At 45.9% G+C, this 20,541-nt stretch overlaps 1 protein-coding gene across 2 annotated transcripts in view; it reads left to right on the forward strand.

Moving 5' to 3' along the window:
• Positions 1 to 20,541, forward strand: part of LOC139747975 (uncharacterized) — a 135,310-nt gene that overhangs the window by 59,907 nt on the left and 54,862 nt on the right. For both annotated transcript variants that reach the window (XM_071660487.1, XM_071660486.1), the window contains one exon: positions 18,058 to 20,134. In XM_071660487.1, coding sequence (XP_071516588.1) covers positions 19,032 to 20,134 — 1,103 coding nt within the window. In that variant the 5' untranslated portion in view covers positions 18,058 to 19,031. The remainder of the gene's footprint in view (positions 1 to 18,057; positions 20,135 to 20,541) is intronic.

Consider the following 20,541-nt stretch of genomic DNA (forward strand, 5'->3'; position numbering starts at 1 on the left):
GGATGACGTGGCTTATCCTCCACCTCTGGAATGCTACTCACACATGTGTGTTGTTTCATCTCCACCTATAGAATACACCTCACACAAATGGGGTTTCCTATTCTTCACCTCTGAGTACTACCCCCACATATGAGGTGAGTCATCTCACTCTTCTGGAGTACTGCTCACACCTGTGGGGTGTCTCATCCCCCACATCTTCATTCTACACCTCCGCAATACTTCTCACATAAGTGAGGTGGCTCATTCTACACATCTGGAATACTGTTCACACATATAGTTTGGCTCATCCTCCAACGCCTGGAATACTGCTCACATATGTGGAGTGTCTCACCATCACCTCTGGAATATTGCTCACACATGTGGGATGGCTCATCCTTCACCTCTGGAATACTGCACACATATGGTTGGCTTATCCTTCACCTATAGAATACTGCTCATACATGTGGAGTGGTTCATCCTCCAATTTTGGAATACTTTTCACACATGAGGGGAGGCTCATCCTCCACTTCTGAAACACTGCTTAGATATGGAATGCTTATCATCCACCTCGGGAATACTGTTCATACATGTGGGGTAGCTCATCCTCCACATATGGAATACTGCTTTCATATGTGGGGACTCAACCTTTGGAATACGGCTCGAACATGTTGGGTGGTTCAACATCCACATCTGGAATACTGCTCACATATGTGGGATGATTTATCCCCCACTTCAGGAATACTGTTCACACATGAGAGGCGGTTCATCCTCCACCTCTGAAATACTGCTCAGACATGTGGGGTATCTCATACTCCACCCTTTGAATACTTCTCACACATGTGCGGTGGCTCATCCTTCTCATCTGGAATACTGCTCACACATGTCGGGTGGTTTATTATCTACATCTGGAATACTGGTCACATATATGTAGGGTGATTCATCCTCCACCTCTGAAATACTGCTTAGATATGTGGGATAGCTGATGATCCACCGCTGGAATACTGTTGACATATGTTGGGTCGTTCATCCTGCACATATGGAATAATGCTCATATATGTGGGGAAGCTCGTCCTCCACCTTTGAAATATTGCTTAGTCACGTCGGATGTTCATTATCTAAATCTGGAATGCTGGTCACACATGTGAGGTGATTAATCCTCCACCTCTGGAATACTGCTTACACATGAGAGGCGGCTCATCCTCCACCTCTGAAATACTGCTCAGATACGTGTGGTGGCTCATCTTTCACCTCCAGAATACTGCTCAACTATGTAGGGTATCTCATACTCCACATGTGGAATACTTCTCACACATATGGGGCGGCTCATCTTCCTCTCCTGGAATACTGCTCACACACTTTGGGTGGTTCATCATCTACATCTGGAATACTGGCCACATATATGTAGGGTGATTCATCCTCCACCTCTGGAATACTGCTCACACATGAGGATTGGCTCATCCTCCACTTCTGAAATACTGCTTAAATATGTGGAATAGCTCATCATCCACCACTGGCATACTGTTGACACATTTGGGTTGCTCATCCTCCACATATGGTATAATGCTCACCTTTGAAATATCACTCAAATATGTCGCAAGTTCATCTAATCTGGAATGCTGGTCACACGTGTGAGGAGGCTCATCCTCTACCTCTGAAATGCTTCTCAGATACGTGCGATGTCTCATCTTTAACCCCCAGAATGCTGCTCAACTTCTGACATTTGTGAAATGGCTTATGCTCCACATCTGGAATACTGCTCACATATGTGGGTTGGCTCATTTCCACTTTTGGAATACTGCTTACACTTCGGGAGGTTCGTCATCTACATCTGGAATATTGGTCCCATATGTGGGGTGATTCATCCTCCACCTCTAGATTACTACTCACACATGAGGGGCGGCTCATCCTCCTCCTCTGAAATACTGCTCAGATATATGCGATGGCTCATCTTCCACATCCGGAATACTGCTCAACCATGTGGGGTATCTCACACTCCACCTTTGGAATACTTTTCACAAATGTGTGGTGGTTTGTCTATCACATTTAGAATACTTCTCACATATGTTTGGTGGCTCATCCTTCACTTTTGGAATACTGCTCACACATGAGGGGTGGTTCATGCTCTACTTCCGAAATTCTGGTGACACATGTGGTGGGACTCATCATCCACCTTTGGAATATTACTCACACATTTGCGGTGACTCATCTTGAAACTTTAGAATACATGTGGGATGGTTCATACCTCATTTTTGGAATATTGCTTACACTATGGGCTGGCTCATCTACCACTTTTCGAATACTTCTCACACATGTGGTGTGATTCATCCTCCACCTCTGGAATACTGCTCACGCATATGGGGTAACTCATCCTCGACCTCTGGAATACTGCTCACATGTGTAAGGTGGCTCATCCTCCACCTTTTGAATACTACTCACACATAAGGGGTGGCTCATCCTCCACCTCTGGAATACTGCTCACACATGTGGGGTGGTAAACCCTCCTACTCCAGAATACTGCTCGCATATGTGGGGTGGCTCTTCTTCCACCTCTGGAATACTATTCACGCATAGGGGGTGGCCCATCCTCGACCTCTGAAATACGGCCCACATGTGTGAGGTGGCTCATCCTCCACCTATGGAATACCAATCACACATACGGGGTGGCTCATCTTACAGCTCTAGAATATTGTTCACACAAATGGGTTGGTTCATCATCTACCTCTAGAATACTTCTAAAACTTTTGGGGTGGCTTATCCTCTACCTATGGAATACTGCTCACACATATGGGGTGGCCCATCCTCCACCTCTAGAATACTGCTCCTATATGGTGGTGGTTCATCCTCACCTCTAGAATACTGTTCACACATGTGAGGTAGCTCATCCCCCTTTGAAATAGTGCTCACACATATGGGGTGGATCATCTTCCGCCTTTAGAATACTTCTCACATATGTGCAATAGCTCATCCCCACCTTTTGAATACTGCTTATACATATGGGATGGCTAATCTTCCACCTCTGGGATACTGCTCACACGTATGGGGTGGTTTATCCTCCAACCCTGGAAATCTGCTCAAATATTTGAAGTGGTTCATCGTCTACCTCTTCAATACCTCTCACATATATAGAATGGCTCATCCTCCACCTCTGGAACACTACTCACGCATAAAGGGTGGCTCATCTTTCACCTCTGCAATTCTAATTATACATATGTGGTGGCTCATCCTCCACGCCTGGAATACTGCCACATTGTGGAGTTATTCACTCTCTACCTCTGCAATACTACTCACACATGTGGGGTGGCTCATCCTCCACCTCTGGATTACTGCTTACATATGAGTGGTGGCTTATCCTCCGCCGTTGGAATACTGCTCAAACATGTGGGGTGATTCATCCTCCACCTCTGGAATATTGGTCACACATGTGGGGTGGTTCATCCCACACTTCTGGAATACTGCTTACGCATGAGGAGTGCATCATCCTCCACCTATGGAACACTGGTCAGACATGTGGGGTGACTCTTCTTCCACCTGTGGAATACTACTCACACATATGGGTTGGCTCATCCTCCACGCCTGTAATATTGTTCACATGTTTGGGTTGGCTCATCCTCCATGTATGGGATACTGCTTACACTTTGGGTGGTTCATCATCTACATCTGGTATACTGGTTCCGTTTGTGGGGTGATTCATCCTCCACCTCTGGATCATTGTTCGCACATGAGGGGTGGCTTATCCTCCTCCTCTGAAATACTGCTCAGACATGTGCGATGGCTCATCTTCCACATCCGGAATACTGCTCAACCATGTGGGGTATCTCATACTCCACCTCTGGAATGCTTCTGACACATGTTGGGTGGTTCATCTTTCACATCTAGAATACTTCTCATATATGTGTGGCGGTTCATCCTTCACCTTTGGAATGCTGTTCACACATGAGGGGTTGTTCATGCTCTACTTCCGGAATTCTGGTAACAAATGTGGCGGGACTCATCATCCACCTCTGGAATATTATTCACACACGTGTGGTGGCTAATCTTGAACCTTTGGAATACTGTTCACACATGTGTGTTGGCTTGTCCTCCACCTCTGGAATACCGCTCACACATATACGGTGGCTCATCCTCCACCCTTAGAATACTGCTCACAGAGGTGGTGTGGCTCATCCTCCACATCTGAAATACTGCTCTCACATGTGGGGTGGTTCAGCTTCCACCTCTGGAATACATCTCATTCATGTGGGGTGGCTTATCCTCAACCTATGGAATCTTACTCACATACGGGTGGCTCATAACTCATTTTTGAAATATTGTTCATACATATGGGGTGGTTCATCTTCCACTTTTGGAATACTTCTCACACACTTGGGTTAACTCATCCTCCACCTCTGGAATACTGCTCACGCATATGAGGTAACTCATCCTCGACCTCTGGAATACTGCTCGCATAAGTAAGGTGGCTCATCCGCCACCTTTGTAATACTACTCACACATAAGGGATGGCTCATCCTCCACCTATGGAATGCTGCTCACACATATGGTGTGGGTCATCCTCCACCTCTAGAATACTGCTCCTATATGTGTGAGGGCTCATCCTTATCCCTAGAATACTGCCCACATAGGTGAGGTAGCTTATCTCCCTTTGGAATACTGCTCACATATATGGGATGGCTCATCTTCCACCTTTAGAATACTTCTCATACATATGAGATGGCTCATCCCCACCTTTTGAATACTGCTCATACATATGGAGTGGCTGATCTTCCACCTCTGGAACACTGTTCACACATATGGGGTGGTTTATCCTCCACCACTGGAATACTGCTCAAATATGTGGAGTGGCTCACCCTTTACCTCTGGAATACGTCTCACATATGTGGAGTAGCTCATCCTCCAACTCTGAAATGCTACTCACACATAACGGGTGGCTCATCCTCCACCTCTGCAATTCTAATCACACCAATGTGGTGGTTCATCCTCTACGCCTGGAATGCTGCTCACATTGTGAAGTTGCTCACCGTCTACCTCTGCAATACTGCTCACACATGTGGGGTGGCTAATCCTCCAAGTCTGGATTATTGCTGTCACAAGTGGGGTGGCTCATCCTCCACCTTTGGAATACTGCTCACATATGTATGGTGGCTTATTCTCCGCCGTTGAAATGCTGCTCAAACATGTGGGGTGGTTCATCCTCCACCTCTGGAATACTGGTCTCACATGTGGATGGTTCATCGTACACTTCTGGGATACTGCTCACACATGAGTGGTGCATGATCCTCCACCTCTGGAATACTGGTCACACATATCGGGTGGCTCTTCTTTCACCTGTGAAATACTGCTGACACATATGGGGTGGCTCATCCTCCAACGCCTGTAACACTGTTCACATATGTGGAGTGACCCACCCTCTACCTCTGGAATACTGCTCACACATGTGGATTGGGTCAATCTCCACGTCTAGAATACTGCTCACACATGTGAGGTGGCTTACCTTTCATCTCTGGAATACTGCCCCCAATATATGGGTGGCTGATCATTCACCTCTAGAATACTGCTCAAACATGTGGAGTAGTTCATCCTCCACCTCTGGAATACTGTTCATACATGAGTGGTGGCTCATCTTCGACCTCTGGAATAAGGCTCGCATTTGTGGGGTGGCTCCTCCTCCTCTGGAATGCTATTCACACATAAGGGGTGGCTCATCCTCCACCTCTGGAATACTGCTCACACATGTGGGGTGGCTTATTCTCCACATCTGCATTACTAATCGCACACAAGGGGTGGTTCATTCTCCATGCCTAGAAATCTGCTCAAATATGTGGAGTGGCTCACCCTTTACCTCTGCAATATCGCTCACACATATGGGGGTGGCTCATGCTTCACCCCTGGAATACTGCACACAGATATGGGTGGCTGATCCTACACCTCTAGCATACTGCTTCATCCTTCGCTTCTGGAATACTGTCCACACATGAGGCGGGGCTTATCCTCCACTTTTGAAATACTGCCTAAATTTGTGGGATGGATCATCATTCACCTTTGGAATACACCTCTGGAATACACATGTGGGGTATCTCATCCTCCACATATGGAATACTGCTCACTTCTGTGGGGTAGTTCATCCTCCACCTTTGGAATACTGCTCACATATGTCGGGTGTTACATCAACTACATCTGGAATGCTAGTCACACGTGGGATGATTCATCCTCCACCCCTGGACTACTGCTCACGCATATGTGAGAACTCATCTGCGATTTCTGTAGTACTTCTAACATGTGTGGGTTGCTCATCATCTGCCTCTGGAATACTACTCACACATTTGGGTTTGCTCATCCTCCACCTCTGTTCACACATACGGAGTGGCTCATCTTCCACCCTTGGAATACTGTTCTTAAATGTGGTGTGGCACATCTTCTACCTTTGGAATACTGCCCACACTTGTGGGAAGGCTCTTCCTCCACCTCTGGAATACTGTTCACACATATGGGGTGGCTTATCCTCCACCCTTGGAATAATTCTCTCATATCATATGTGGCACACCTTCTACCTCTGGACTACTGCCCACACTTGTGGGATGGCTTATTCTCTACTTCTGGAAGACTGTTCATGCATATAAGGTGGTTCATCCTCGACTCTGGAATGCGGCTAACATGTGTGGGGTGGCTCATCCTCCACCTCTGGAATACTACTCACACATAAGGGGTGGCTCATCCTCCACCTCTTAAATACTGCTCACGTATGTAGGATGGTTCATCCTTCACACCTGCATTACTAATCACACATATGGGGCGGCTCATCATCACCTGGAATACTGCTCACATATGTGGAGTGGCTCACCTGCTTATGCTATGCTACTCATCCTTCACCCCAAGAATACTGCTCAAACATATGCAGTGGGATGGCTTATACTTAATCTCTGGAATACTACTCATATATGTGGGATGGCTCATCCTCTAGACCTCTGGAATACTGCTCAGACATTTGGGGTAGCTCAGACTCATTCACTGGAATACTGCTAAGACATGTGGGGTGAGTCATCATCTATCTCTAGAATACTGCTCTCACATGTGTGGTGACCCATCCTTCACCTTTGGAATACTGCTCACACATGCCGGGTAGCTCATCCTCTACATCTGGAATACAGCTCACACATGTGGGGTGGTTCATCATCTACATCTGGAGTACTGGTCACACATGTTGGATGACTCATCATCCAGATCTGGAATACTGCTCATATATGAGGGGTGCCTCATCCTCCACCTCTGAAATACTGGTCAGACATGAGCGATGGCTCGTCATCCACCTCCGGAATACTGCTCAACCATGTGGTGTGGCTCATTCCCCATATCTGGAATGCAGATCACACACGTAGGTTGATTCATCTTCCACCTCTGGAATACTTCTCACTTATGTGTGGTGGCTCATCTTCCACTACTGGAATACTGCTCACACACTTGGGGTGGCTCAACATTCACCTCTGGAATACTGCTCACACATACGGGGTGGCAAATCCTCCTACTCTGGAATACTGCTCACATATGTGTGATGGCTCTTCTTCCACCTCTGAAATACTACTCACGCATATGGGGTGGCTAATCCTCGACCTCTTGAATATGGCTCACATGTGTTGGGTGGCTCATCCTTCACCTCTGGAATACTAATTACACAATAAGGGGTGGCTCATTATCCAACTCTGGAATACTATTTACACATGTGGGTTAGCTCATCATCCACATCTGGAATACTTCTAAAATATCTAGGGTGGCTCATCCTCCATCTATGGAATACTGCTCACACACATGGGGTGGCACATCTTCCACTTCTGGAATACTTCTCATACATGTGAGGTGGCTCATCCTCCACCCCTAGAATACTGCTCACACAGGTGGGGTGGCTCATTCCCCTTTGAAATACCGCTCACACATATGGATGGCTCATCTTCCATCTCTGGAATACTTCTCACACATGTGGGGTGGCTCATCCCCACCTTTGGAATACTGCTCATACGTATTGGGTGGATCATCTTCCAGTTCTGGAATATTGCGCACACATATGGGTTTATTCTGCACCACTGGAATACTGCTTAGATATGTGGAGTGGTTCATCCTCCGCGTCTGGAATATTACTCACACAAAAGGTGCTGCTCATCCTCCATCTCTGCAATTTCAATCACACATATGGGTGGCTCATTCTCCACTCCTGGAATTCTGCTCACATCGTGGAGTTGCTCACCCTTTACCGCTGCAATACTGCTTACACATGTGAGGTGGCTTATCCTCCACTTCTGGATTACTGCTGACGCAAGTGCGGCGCCTCATCCTCTACCTCTGGAATCCTGCTTACATATGTATGGTGGTTTATCCTCCGCCGTTAGAATACTGGTCACATATGCCGAATGGTTCATCCTCCACCTCTGGAATACTGGTCACACATGTGGGATGGTTCATCCTACACTTCTGGAATACTGCTCACACATGTGGGTGGCTCATCGTCCACCTCTAGAATACTGCTGAAACTTATGGGTTGGCTCATCCTCCACGTCTGAAATACTGCTCACATCTGTGGAGTGGCTCACCCTTTACCTCTACAATACTGCTCACACATGTGGAATGGTTTATTCTTTACTTCTGGAATACTGCTGACACATATGAGGTAGCTCATCATCCACCTATATAATACTGCTCACACATGTGGGGTGGTTTATCCTCCACATCTGTAATTCTGTTCACACACGTGGGGTGCTTCATCTTCCATCTCTGGAATACTTTTCACACATGTGGAGTGGCTAATCCTCCACCTCTAGTATACTGCTCACACATACGGGGAGGCCTATTCTCCACCTCTGGAATACTACTCCCACATAAGAACTGGGTCATCCCCCTATTCTGGAGCAATGCTCACATATTTGGGGAGGTTCATCCCCACCTCTGGAATATTGCTCAGACTCGTGGAATGACTCATCTTCCACCTCTGGAATACTGTTCTGACATGGTGAGGTGGCTCATTCTCTACCTCTGGCATACTTCTCACATAAGTGGTGTGGCATATCCTCCACCTCTGGAATACTGCTCACATAGGAGTGACTCAACCTCTGGAATACTGCTCACATAGGAGTGACTCACCCTTTACCTCTGGAATACTGCTCACACATGTGGGGTGGGTCAATCTCCATCTCTTGAATATTGTCCAAATATGTGGGGTGGCTCATCCTTCACCTTTGGAATACTGCACAAAAATATGGGTGGTTGATCCTTCACCTCTAGAATACTGCTCCCACATTTAGAGTGGTTCATCCTCCACCTCTGAAATTCTGTTCACATATGAAGGGTGGCTCATCCTCCACTTCTGAAATACTGCTTAGATATGTGGAATGGCTCATCATACACCTCTGGAATACCGTTCACAAATGTGGGGTAGGTCATCCTCCACATATGGAATACTGCTCACGAATGTCGGGTAGCTCATCCTCCAACTTTGGAATCCTGCTCACACATCATCTACATCTGGATTACTCGTCACACATGTGAGGTGATTCATCCTCCAACTCTGGAATATTACTCACGCATGTGGGGAACTCATCCTCTACCTCTGGAATACTACTCAAACATGTGGGGTGGCTCATCCTCCACCTTAGGAGTAATGCTCACACATGTGAGGTGGCTCATGCGCCACCTCTGAAATGCTATTCACACATATGGGTTGACTCATCCTCCACAATTGGAATACTGCTCTCATATATGGTGTGGCACACCATCTACCTCTGAAATACTGCCCACACATGTGGGTTGGCTCATTTTCCATCTCTAGACTACTGCTTATGCATATGGAGTGGTTCATCCTCGAACTCTGGAATACAGCTTAAATGTGTGGGGTGGCTCATCCTCCATTTCTGGAATGCTACCTACACAAAGAGGGTAGTTCATTCTCCACCTCTGAAATACTGCTCACACATGTGGGGTGCCTCATCCTCAACATCTTCGTCATTAACCACACATATGGGGTGGCCCATCCTCCACGTCTGGAATAGTGCTTACATATGTGGAGTGGTTCACCTTCTACCTCGGCAATACTGCTCATACATGTGGGGTGTCTCATAATTCACCTTTGGAATACTTCTCACATATGTATGGTGGCTTATCCTCCAGATCTGGAATACTTCTCAAACATATGGGGTGGCTCGACTTCCACCCCTGGAATACAGACTGGAATACTGCTTACACAGATGGGGTGCCTAATCCTCCACCTCTGGAATACTGCTCACACATGTGGGGTGGCTCATCCAGCACCTCTAGAGCATTGCTCACACATATGGGGTGTTTCATCCTTAACCCTCCACCTCTTGAATACTGCTCACATATGTGGAGTGGTTCATCCTCCACATCTGGAATATTACTCACACAAAAGGTGCTGCTCATCCTCCATCTCTGCAATTTCAATCACACATATGGGTGGCTCATTCTCCACTCCTGGAATTCTGCTCACATTGTGGAGTTGCTCACCCTTTACCTCTGCAATACTGCTTACACATGTGAGGTGTCTTATCCTCCACTTCTGGATTACTGCTGACGCAAGAGCGGTGCCTCATCCTCCACTTCTGGAATCCTGCTTACATATGTATGGTGGTTTATCCTCCGCCGTTAGAATACTGGTCACACATGGCGAATGGTTCATCCTCCACCTCTGGAATACTGGTCACACATGTGGGATGGTTCATCCTACACTTCTGGAATACTGCTCACACATGTGGGGTGGCTCATCGTCCACCTCTAGAATACTGCTGAAACTTATGGGTTGGCTCATCCTCCACGTCTGAAATACTGCTCACATCTGTGGAGTGGCTCACCCTTTACCTCTACAATACTGCTCACACATGTGGAATGGTTTATTCTTTACTTCTGGAATACTGCTGACACATATGAGGTAGCTCATCATCCACCTATATAATACTGCTCACACATGTGGGGTGGTTTATCCTCCACATCTGTAATACTGTTCACACACGTGGGGTGCTTCATCTTCCATCTCTGGAATACTTTTCACACATGTGGAGTGGCTAATCCTCCACCTCTAGTATACTGGTCACAAATATGGGGAGGCCTATTCTCCACCTCTGGAATACTACTCCCACATAAGAACTGGGCCATCCCCCTATTCTTGAGCAATGCTCACATATTTGGGGAGGTTCATCCCCACCTCTGGAATACTGCTCAGACTCGTGGAATGACTCATCTTCCACCTCTGGAATACTGTTCTGACATGGTGAGGTGGCTCATTCTCTACCTCTGGCATACTTCTCACATAAGTGGTGTGGCACATTCTTCACCTCTGGAATACTGCTCACACATATGGGGTGGCTCATCCTAAATGCCTGGAATACTGCTCACATAGGAGTGACTCAACCTCTGGAATACTGTTCACATAGGAGTGACTCACCCTTTACCTCTGGAATACTGCTCACACATGTGGGGTGGGTCAATCTCCATCTCTTGAATATTGTTCAAACATGTGGGGTGGCTCATCCTTCACCTTTGGAATACTGCACAAAGATATGGGTGGTTGATCCTTCACCTCTAGAATACTGCTCCCACATTTAGAGTGGTTTATCCTCCACCTCTGAAATTCTGTTCACATATGAAGGGTGGCTCATCCTCCACTTCTGAAATACTGCTTAGATATGTGGAATGGCTCATCATACACCTCTGGAATACCGTTCACAAATGTGGGGTAGGTCATCCTCCACATATGGAATACTGCTCACAAATGTCGGGTGGCTCATCCTCCAACTTTGGAATCCTGCTCACACATGTCGGGTGGTGCATCATCTACATCCGGATTACTAGTCACACATGTGAGGTGATTCATCCTCCAACTCTGGAATATTACTCACGCATGTGGGGAACTCATCCTCTACCTCTGGAATACTACTCAAACATGTGGGGTGGCTCATCTTCCACCTTAAGAGTAATGCTCACATATGTGAGGTGGCTCATGCGCCACCTCTGAAATGCTATTCACACATATGGGTTGACTCATCCTCCACAATTGGAATACTGCTCTCATATATGGTGTGGCACACCATCTACCTCTTGAAATACTGCCCACACATGTGGGTTGGCTCATTTTCCATCTCTAGACTACTGCTCATGCATATGGAGTGGTTCATCCTCGAACTCTGGAATACAGCTTAAATGTGTGGTGTGGCTCATCCTCCATTTCTGGAATGTTACCTACACAAAGAGGGTGGTTCATTCTCCACCTCTGAAATACTGCTCACACATGTGGGGTGGCTCATCCTCAACATCTTCATCATTAACCACACATATGGGGTGGCCCATCCTCCACGTCTGGAATAGTGCTTACATATGTGGAGTGGTTCACCTTCTACCTCGGCAATACTGCTCATACATGTGGGGTGTCTCATCATTCACCTCTGGAATACTTCTCACATATGTATGGTGGCTTATCCTCCAGATCTGGAATACTTCTCAAACATATGGGGTGGCTCGACTTCCACCCCTGGAATACAGACTGGAATACTGCTTACACAGATGGGGTGCCTAATCCTCCACCTCTGGAATACTGCTCACACATGTGGGGTGGCTCATCCAGCACCTCTAGAGCATTGCTCACACATATGGGGTGTTTCATTCTTAACCCTCCGCCTCTTGAATACTGCTCACATATGTGGAGTGGTTCATCCTCCACCTCTGGAATACTCCTAACACATATCTGGTAGCTTATCTTCTACCTATTGAATACTGCTCACACATATGGGGTGGCTCATTCTCCACCTCTTTAATACTGCTCATACTTGTGAGGTGACTCATCCTCCACTTCTGGAATACTGCACAAACATTTGGGTTGGCTCATCTTCCACCTCTGGACTACTGCTCGCATATTGTGGGATGGCTCATCCTCCACCACTGGTATACTGCTCACACATGTGGGGTGGTTCATCCTGCGCCTCTGGAATACTTCTATACATGTGTGGTGGCTCATATTCTAACTATGGAATACTGCCCACACGTATGGGTGGCTCATCCTCTACCTCTGGTATATTTCTCACACATATGGGTTGGCTTATCGTCCACCTTTGGAACACTGCTAACACATGTTGGATGGTTTATTCTCCCCCTCAGGAATACTACTTACACATGTGGGGTGGCTCACCATCCACCAATGAGATGCTGCTCACACATGTCGGGTGGTTCATCATCCACCTCTAGAATACCTCTGGCAAATGTGTGGAAGCTCACCTTTTACCTCTGGAGTACTGCTCTCACATGTGGGGTGGCTCATTCTCCACCTCTGGTATACTGCTCACAGATATGGGATGGTTCATCCTCCACCGCAGGAATAATGCTCACACATATGGGAAGGCTCATCCTCCACCTCAGGGTGGCTCATCTCCCACCTCTGGAATACTGTTCACACTTGGTGGGTTTCCCTTCCTCCACCTCTGGAATATTGCTCACACATTTGGCGTTGTTCATGCTCGATCACTAGAATACTGCTCACACAATTGGGGTGGCTTATCCCACACCTCTGGAATACTGATAACGCATGTGTTGCGACTCATCTTTCTCCTCTGGAATACTACTTACACATCCTCCCCACTGGAATTCTGCTCACACATGAAGAGCGGCTCATCCTGCACCTCTGGAATACCGCTCATTTATGTTGGGTGGCTCATCCTCCACCTTTGGAATGATACTCATACATGAGGAGTGGCTCATCATCCACCTCCATAATACTGCTCAGATATTTGGTTTGGATCATCCTCCACCTCTGGAATACTGCTCACTTATGTTGGGTGGCTCATCCTCCACCTTTGGAATGATACTCATACATGAGGGGTGGCTCATCCTCCACCTTTGGAATGATACTCATACATGAGGGGTGGCTCATCATCCACCTCTGGAATTCTTCACACACACTTGTGTGACGGCTCATTCTCCACGTCCATAATACTGCTCAGATATTTGGTTTGGATCATCCTCCACCTCTGGAATAATGCACACACATGTGGAGTAGCTCATCCTCCACATCTTGAAGGCTGCTCACACATATGAGTTGGCTCATCCTCCGCATCTGGAAAACTGATCACACATGTGGGGTTGTTCATTCTCTGCATCTGGAATATTTCTCACACTTATGTGGTGATTCAACTTCCATCACTGGAATACTGCTCACATATGTGAGGTAACTCTTCCTCCACCTCCGGAATACTGCTCATACTTGTGAGGCTGCTCATCCTACACCTCTGGGATACTGCTCACTCATATGGGGTGGCTCAGCCTCCACCTCTGGAATAATGCTGAGACATGTTCGGTGGCTAATCCTCCGTCTCTGGAGTATTGCTCACATATGTGGGGTGGCTCTTCCGCCATGTCTGGATACTGCTCACAAATGTTGTATGGCTCATCCTTCGCCTCTGGAATACTGTTCACACATGTTGGGTGGCTCATCCTCCACCCCTGGAATATTGCTTACACGTTTGGGGTGCTTCATTCTCCGCCTTTGGAATACTGCTTAGACATGTGGGGTGGCTCATCCTCCACCTCTGGAATACTGCTCATACATTTGGGATGGCTCATGTTCCACCTTTGGATACTGCACATTTATGTGAGATGGCTCATCCTCCACCTCTGAAACACTACTCACACAAATGGGTTGGCTTATCCTTCACCACTGGAATTTTGCTAATACATGTGGGGTGGCTAATCATCCACCTCTGGAATACTTCTCATTCATATGGGGTGGTTCATCCTCAACCTCTAGAATAATTTTCACACTTGTGGCGTGGTTCATCCACCACCTCTGGAATACTGCTCACACATGTGGGGTGGCTCATTCTCCACCTCTCTGTTAACTAAAGTGCCATCAGATGCTTTCCATGTCATCAATTCTCCTGGCATTAACACTCTTCAACTCTTTCTTTCCGCACGCCGCCATGTTGCTGTTCTCTCTTTATCCTGTAGATATTATTTTGACCACTGTTCTCGTGAACTGTTTGTATGTGTCTCCACCCACCAGGTCTTTACCCGTTGCACGCGTTTGGCTGCTGTTCCTCACAACTAGCGTGTGGGGAGCGGTCACTCGAGGATAGGTTGTTATGATGACACTTTCTTACGTGGAGCAGCTAAGCTGTGGTATTCTCTTCACTTTACTGTCTTTTCCTCTTCATATAACAAACTTCCATCCTGTAAGAGTCAACCCTACAAACCCTTTCGGAACCTTTATTATCTTCTTTCTCTTTACCCTTTTCTTTCACTCGAGATGGCCTTAATGGATGCATATTATTTGACCGTGTCATGTCGGTCACTATGATGATGATGATGATAATGATAATAACAATATCAATGATAATAATAATAGTAATAATAATAATAATAATAATAATAGTAATAATAATAATGATAATAATAATAATAATAATAATAATAATAATGATAATAACAATAATAATAATAATAATAATAATAATAATAATAATAATAATAATAATAATAATAATAATAATAATAATGGTAATGATAATGATAAGAGTGAGTGCTCAAATTACAGAGGTATAAGTTTGTTGAGTATTCCTGGTAAATTATATGGGAGGGTATTGATTGAGAGGGTGAAGGCATGTACAGAGCATCAGATTGGGGAAGAGCAGTGTGGTTTCAGAAGTGGTAGAGGATGTGTGGATCAGGTGTTTGCTTTGAAAAATGTATGTGAGAAATACTTAGAAAAGCAAATGGATTTGTATGTAGCATTTATGGATCTGGAGAAGGCATATGATAGAGTTGATAGAGATGCTCTGTGGAAGGTATTAAGAATATATGGTGTGGGAGGAAAGTTGTTAGAAGCAGTGAAAAGTTTTTATCGAGGATGTAAGGCATGTGTACGTGTAGGAAGAGAGGAAAGTGATTGGTTCTCAGTGAATGTAGGTTTGCGGCAGGGGTGTGTGATGTCTCCATGGTTGTTTAATTTGTTTATGGATGGGGTTGTTAGGGAGGTGAATGCAAGAGTTTTGGAAAGAGGGGCAAGTATGAAGTCTGTTGGGGATGAGAGAGCTTGGGAAGTGAGTCAGTTGTTGTTCGCTGATGATACAGCGCTGGTGGCTGATTCATGTGAGAAACTGCAGAAGCTGGTGACTGAGTTTGGAAAAGTGTGTGGAAGAAGAAAGTTAAGAGTAAATGTGAATAAGAGCAAGGTTATTAGGTACAGTAGGGTTGAGGGTCAAGTCAATTGGGAGGTGAGTTTGAATGGAGAGAAACTGGAGGAAGTGAAGTGTTTTAGATATCTGGGAGTGGATCTGGCAGCGGATGGAACCATGGAAGCGGAAGTGGATCATAGGGTGGGGGAGGGGGCGAAAATCCTGGGGGCCTTGAAAAATGTGTGGAAGTCGAGAACATTATCTCGGAAAGCAAAAATGGGTATGTTTGAAGGAATAGTGGTTCCAACAATGTTGTATGGTTGCGAGGCGTGGGCTATGGATAGAGCTGTGCGCAGGAGGATGGATGTGCTGGAAATGAGATGTTTGAGGACAATGTGTGGTGTGAGGTGGTTTGATCGAGTGAGTAACGTAAGGGTAAGAGAGATGTGTGGAAATAAAAAGAGCGTGGTTGAGAGAGCAGAAGAGGGTGTTTTGAAGTGGTTTGGGCACATGGAGAGGATGAGTGAGGAAAGATTGACCAAGAGGATATATGTGTCGGAGGTGGAGGGAACAAGGAGAAGAGGGAGACCAAATTGGAGGTGGAAAGATGGAGTGAAAAAGATTTTGTGTGATCGGGGCCTGAACATGCAGGAGGGTGAAAGGAGGGCAAGGAATAGAGTGAATTGGAGCGATGTGGTGTACCGGGGTTGACGTGCTGTCAGTGGATTGAAGCAAGGCATGTGAAGCGTCTGGGGTAAACCATGGAAAGCTGTGTAGATATGTATATTTGCGTGTGCGGACGTATGTATATACATGTGTATGGGGGGGGGTTGGGCCATTTCTTTCGTCTGTTTCCTTGCGCTACCTCGCAAACGCGGGAGACAGCGACAAAGTATAATAAAATAAATAAAAAAAATATTATTATTAGTATCATTATTATCATTATCATCATTATTATTATTATTATTATTATTATTATTATTATCATTTTTATTACTATTGTTATTATTATTATTATCATTATTATTATTCACTTAAACCATTACAAAACGGATATCAGTGTTGTCACATAACAAAATGAAACAAAAGACCTGGACTCTTTTTACTGTCATAACATAACACAAGGATTCATATTATCACATCCTGCCAGTGGCTCTAAGAGTTATATTTCCCTTCAGATTAACTTAACAGAGAAACTCTTTCCTCCGCGATGTATGCAATTGGTGGACAGCGGGTGGAGGACGCAGGGGGGAGTTAGGAGTGTGTGTTTGGTTATCATTTGCATTAAAAGACCAAAAGAGTTAGAAGTACAAAATATGACGATAGGAACTATCAGGTGACCGTTAATGACTGGGTCCTTCTCGCACATACTTTTGATACATACTTTTCTTATTCATATACGAACGTTTCAAGGACTTCAATAAATTCTTCTTTTTTTTTCATTAGGTTACAAATTCATTGCAGATAATAAAAAAGGTACATATTGAGGAAATAATGAAGTAATAAGGAGTTGACAGAGTATTGAAAAATCAAACCAGCCAATCAAATGAAAGGGGATGGAGGTTATCCGTCAAAGGGGATGGAGATTATCCGTCAAGTCTTTCTAGAGCAAAATTTTTCTTTGTCTTTAATTAACAGCTGAAGCAGTACACAGACACGAGTTAGCACCAGTAGTTATACTCCCAGTTTAACTCGTCACTGTACCTACGAAATGAGTCCAGAGCAAATTCAGTCCCCTTCCTTATGGGTGTTAAAGCTTTGTTGGTATGCAAACATATCATTTGAATACCTTGTATGTCACCACTATCTTTGAGATGAACTTTTAAGAATGACTTAGCAAAGTTTCGCTTCCCACTTCTGACTGCAACATAAGATCTTACCACTCTTACTTGACAATGTATGTAATAACAATATCGTTCTGCACCATCAACAGCTTGAGGCTTCAACGTTTGGATACCACGAAGAGTGACCACCAGTGATACATACTTGGAAGGAGTGACCACCTGTAACACATCAGTGGAGGGAATGACCACCGGTAACACATGTGAGGAAGAAGTGACCACCAGTGACATATGAGATGGAGTGACCACAAGTGACACATGAGAGGAAGGAGTGATATCTAGTGACACATGACAGGAAGAAGTGACCACCAGTGACACATGAGAGGAAGGAGTGACCACTAGTGACACATGAGAGGAAGGAGTGACCACTAGTGACACATGAGAGGAAGGAGTGACCACTAGTGACACATGAGAGGAAGGAGTGACCACTAGTGACACATGAGAGGAAGGAGTGATATCTAGTGACACATGACAGGAAGAAGTGACCACCAGTGACACATGAGAGGAAGGAGTGACCACTAGTGACACATGAGAGGAAGAAGTGACCACTAGTGACATTTGAGAGGAAGGAGTGACCACTAGTAACACATGAGGGGAACGAGTGACCACTAGTGACACATGAGAGGAAGGAGTGACTACTAGTGACACATCAGAGGAAGGAGTGACAACTAGTGATACATGAGAAGAAGGAGCGACCAGTAGTGACACATTAAAGAAATGAGTGACTACTAGTGGCAAATGAAAGGAAGGAGTGACCACTAGCTAGTGATACATAGAGAAAGGAGTGACCAGTAGTGACACATGAAAGGAATGAGTGACTACTCGTGATACATGAAAAGGAGTGACCACTAGTGACACATGAGAGGAATGAGTGACTACTAGTGACACATGAGAAGGAGTGACCACTAGCTAATGACACATGAGAAGGAGTGACCACTAGCTAGTGACACATGAGAGGAAGGAGTGAACCCTAGTGACACATGAGAGGATTAAGTGATACTAGTGACACATGAGAAGGAGTGATCACTAGTGACACATGAGAGGAAGGAGTGACCACTAGTGACACATGAGGAAAATGAGGAATCAAGTTAGTATTATCATTGCGCTCCTGAGCGTCTGGTGGAGTAGGGTCGGAGGTTCTCGTAACTGGACATCTTCAACAACACTTTATTCACTTAACTGGTCTGGCGATCCTGATCATTCATATCGTACTCAGTTGCCAGAAGCTTCGCCTGGCATGTCACCAGCCACACCTGCTGCAACGTATTGGTCTTCCAGCTCAACACAGCCACCTCCACCCCAAGTATCGTCCCATAACTCGCCAGACGTCCCTGTTATCGAAACAGATCAGCCACCTCCACTCCAGGTATCGTCCCATAACTCGCCAGACGTCTCTAGCATCGTAACAGATCAGGCACCTCCACCTCAAGTATCGTCCCATGACTCGCAAGACGTTTCTAGTATCGTAACAGATGAGCCACCTCTACCCCAAGTATCGTCCCATAAATTGCGAGGCGTCCCTGCTATCGTAACAGATCAGCCACCTCCACTCCAGGTATCGACCTACAACTCGCCAGACGTCCCTAGTATCGTAACAGATCAGCCACCTCCACTCCAGGTATCGACCTACAACTCGCCAGACGTCCCTAGTATCGTAACAGATCAGCCACCTCCACCCCAAGAATTGCCCCATTACTCGCATGACGTCTCAGGTATCGTAACACAGCAGCTGCCTGCACCCCAAGCGTCGCTCCATGACTTGCAAGACGTCTTTGGTATCGTAAGTTCCTCACAAGGTGTGGCATGGCCCTCACCGTCATCGCCTCTGCCGACCATGACATCACCAGCTCATCACGTTTTCTCCTCTCCCTCACCAGCAGCAGGTGGTGACCACCCTCCACACATACTCTCTCTTCTAAAACAGAACAATTTGTCCAAGTCATCACAATCTCCGTTACACCCAACTGATCATTCTGCTGGTTCTTCCCTCCCGGTTTCTGCATCGTCTACTTGGTCTGGTGTGTGGGCCGCCCCACAGGGCTGCCTACCGCCCCTAACTGCTGCCGGAGGGAACTATATGGTCACCCTACGGCCTCACTCGTCAACCTTCCAGTATGCTGTCGCACTCACCCATATACCTCGTCTGACCCATTTTACTGTCTGCCTCAGGTAAGCCCAAAGCATTTACTCTAAGTTGTAAGGCCTAGATTACTATACCTAAAGTAATCTTTAGGTGATTTGGTTGCCATTCTCTACAGCAACAAAGCCTTATCCCTAACATTACATTCTTTGGTGCTTTTTTATGTTGAAGGCTCCAGTCATGGGCAAATCAAGGCTGGGTCTTAATTGAAATATAGAGAACATTATGAAACGATAAAAAAGACAAGGGATAGTATTCACGAATTTTGGAGGATGTGAAAGACCTGTCTTGAAATGTGCTAGGTCAGAGTTATTGGGAAAGACATGAGAGGGTAGAGAGTCCAAAGCTTCGACAAGCATAGGGAAAGAAGCAGGTATCAAAACGTCTCATCCTTGAGTTGCTGATGGCCACAAATTAATCATGTGACGCAGCAGCT

Source organism: Panulirus ornatus, chromosome 71 (assembly GCF_036320965.1).
Source record: "Panulirus ornatus isolate Po-2019 chromosome 71, ASM3632096v1, whole genome shotgun sequence".
Lineage (NCBI taxonomy): Eukaryota > Metazoa > Arthropoda > Malacostraca > Decapoda > Palinuridae > Panulirus > Panulirus ornatus.